The following is a 2,735-nucleotide window of genomic DNA, read 5'->3' on the forward strand; positions in this document are numbered from 1 at the left end:
GTCTCTCAGGCTCTCTGTCGTAGGTCACTTATCATCCCGGAAGAGTGATGCTCGCTAATCGATCCTCACCGGAAATGGCTGGTGGTTCTCCTCCTCCTTAGTCTGTTAATCTCCATTATTCCTTTGGAAAGAGGAGCCATTAGAAGGGAAAATAAGAATCGGTGGTTGACTGACTCCGCACGATGCTCTCCCAAAGAAGCTTGGCGGTGTCCGTGATGATCCTTTTTCAGGGACTAGCGGTTTGCGGTTCTCTCTGGGAAATGTCTTGTCCTCACCTGTGCGTTTGCGTCGTGAAAGGATGGGAATTCTTGCGGTTGGACGCCAAAACGGTGACCTGCGAGAACCTGACATTTTACTCGGTTCCGGAGAATATCTCGTCCGAAGTCGAGGTCTTGAGTTTAAAAGCCAACGCCATCGGTCACTCGCACGACTACGCTTTGGTGGAGTTGCTGCACTTGCGAAGATTGATGATGTTGGACTTGAGCTGGAATCGCTTTCGAAGCTTTCGCAGCGCCGGAAGTTTTCTAGAAACTCTGCGTTACCTAAATTTGGGATACAATTGCATCGTTCACGTGGAAACGGGCTCTTTCCGGAGTTTCGTCAACTTGGAGTATCTGAGTCTGAAAGCCAATCGAATCGGCACCGTCTCTCCGATGGCATTCGAGTTGCCCAAGTTGAAAATCCTCGATCTGAGTGAGAATAAATTGGCGGTCATCGCTTCGCACTTCTTCGCCGAACTGACGGATCTGCGTCGTTTGTATCTGGCGGGTAATCACGTCAATAAGCTAACCGAAGCCATCTTGACGCATATGAACGAAGTCGAGCTGATTGATCTGTCGGAAAACAAGATTAGCCGCGTCGAGAACGAGGCCTTTCGTTTCGTCAAGAGAATCGGAGAATTAAGGCTCTCCGATAACCATCTCCACGAAATCCCGCGTTCGGCGCTAGAATCGGCGGCTTTCCTCGGTCGTTTGGAGTTTTGCCGCAATCCTATTAGGGCCGTCAAAAGCGGCTCCTTCCGCAACGTTCGGGTCGAGGAGGTGATCCTGTGCTCCAATCGAGATCTCTCCGTCGTCGAAGGCAAGGCGTTCGATGGCATGCCGATCGCCACGAACGTTTCGCTGGTGGATAATCGCAATCTCAAGTTCGTCGAGCCGGAAGCTTTCTCCAATAACCCTCTCTTGGAATACGTCAATTTGTCCAACAACAGCCTTCATACGCTCCGAGAAGACGCGTTTTCCGAATCGAACGAGCGGTTGGTCGGTCTCTCTTTGAGCGGAAACCCACTAAAGTGCGATTGCTCTTTGCGCTGGTTGCAAAACGCCACTCGTAACTCGTCGGTAACGCCGTTAGACGAGATCCGTTGTTTACTCGAGGATAAAGTCCTTCCGCTCGACTCTCTCAGCCCCTTTCCTTCCAGCTGTCAGCCAGCCGTCCTTCCCATCTTCCAGGAGACCATGTCTCAGCTTCCCAGTACCAGTCTTTCCGTTCACTGCTCCGCCTCGGGCCTCCCTTACCCGTCCGTCTTTTGGATCGCGCGGAACGGCACTCGCGTCAAAGAGGATGAGTGCTGTTCTCGAATTTACGCTAAGAACAGCGTCCTCAACGTCCGCTACCTTCACCCGGAGGACAGCGGCGTGTACACGTGCGTGGCGGAGAATTCTCTGGGCGCGGACACTAGAGCTTTCACTCTGACCGTTAAAGACTTGAACGTTCGGATTTTTCCGGTGACCGTGACCTCGACCTACGTGACCTTATCCTGGAACCTTTCCTCGGGAATCGCCAACGACTTTGTCTTGCAGTACAAGACCCCTGAAGAAGAGGTTCTTTGTAACAAGACGATTTATATGGGGATCAAAACCCACTCTTACACCTTGAGCGGTTTGCGACCGGGACGCGTTTACACCATCTGGTTGGGGATTCAGCGCGAAGAGTACGTCATCCGATTGAGCAACGTTCGGGTGCGAACGAAAGAGCACGGCTTTCTGCAGATGCTGGGAATCCGGACCAATTACCTGAGCATCGTCTTGGTGGCGGGCTGTGCGGGCATGATTCTGACCACGTGTCTTTGCGTGTGCGGGATCCGGATTTTTCGGTGGAAAGTTCGAAAACACACGGAAATGGTCTTAACCGACAACATGTCTCAGAGAGGATTCGCCAAGAGCGACTCGGCCACTTCCGACTTGGCGTTCATGACTTACGTCAACGTGGCTGACGAGGCCGTTCTCGTCGGCAATGACGACGAAAGTTACGAATGACTAAAGGTCCCCGTCGAATCTCCGCGCGTTCAACGTTAAATAAACGCGTCAGATTTTAACCAGAAAGCGAAGTAACCACGAACAAATTAAACATTTTCTCAACGAGACAATTTTACCTATGACTGATCTGCTAATCTTAGATTCCTCACAGCTGCACATACTATTAAAGAATGAAACGTACCTGTACATCGATTTTAGAGGTTGTCAAACCCCTTTTAGCCATATACATATATATATAGACGATAAAGTTTACTAAAAATATGTATAATTTCCATTTTTAACATGACCCTTAAAGAACGACGATATATATAGAATTCACCGAATTGAGTTTGAAAACATTTCACATGTATACAATGATTTCTTATTTTCTACCAAACCTATATACATAATACATTATAAAATAAAGTAAACGGCGCAGTGTACGCTTTTTTTCAAATCTTACGTATCTCCGTCGTAAAAACGTCTGACCTCGTACGC

The 2,735-nt window shown here is 49.1% G+C and overlaps 1 protein-coding gene across 1 annotated transcript; it reads left to right on the forward strand.

Moving 5' to 3' along the window:
• The first annotated feature begins 260 nt into the window (after positions 1 to 260).
• LOC149932802 (uncharacterized) lies at positions 261 to 2,379 on the forward strand. Its single transcript, XM_090157185.1, has one exon. The coding sequence runs from the start codon at positions 261 to 263 to the stop codon at positions 2,256 to 2,258; it is 1,998 nt and encodes a 665-aa protein (XP_090013311.1). The 3' UTR covers positions 2,259 to 2,379.
• The last annotated feature ends 356 nt before the right edge of the window (positions 2,380 to 2,735 follow it).

Source organism: Leiobunum rupestre, chromosome 8, assembly GCF_980474605.1.
Source record: "Leiobunum rupestre chromosome 8, qqLeiRupe1.1.hap1, whole genome shotgun sequence".
Classification (NCBI taxonomy): domain Eukaryota; kingdom Metazoa; phylum Arthropoda; class Arachnida; order Opiliones; family Sclerosomatidae; genus Leiobunum; species Leiobunum rupestre.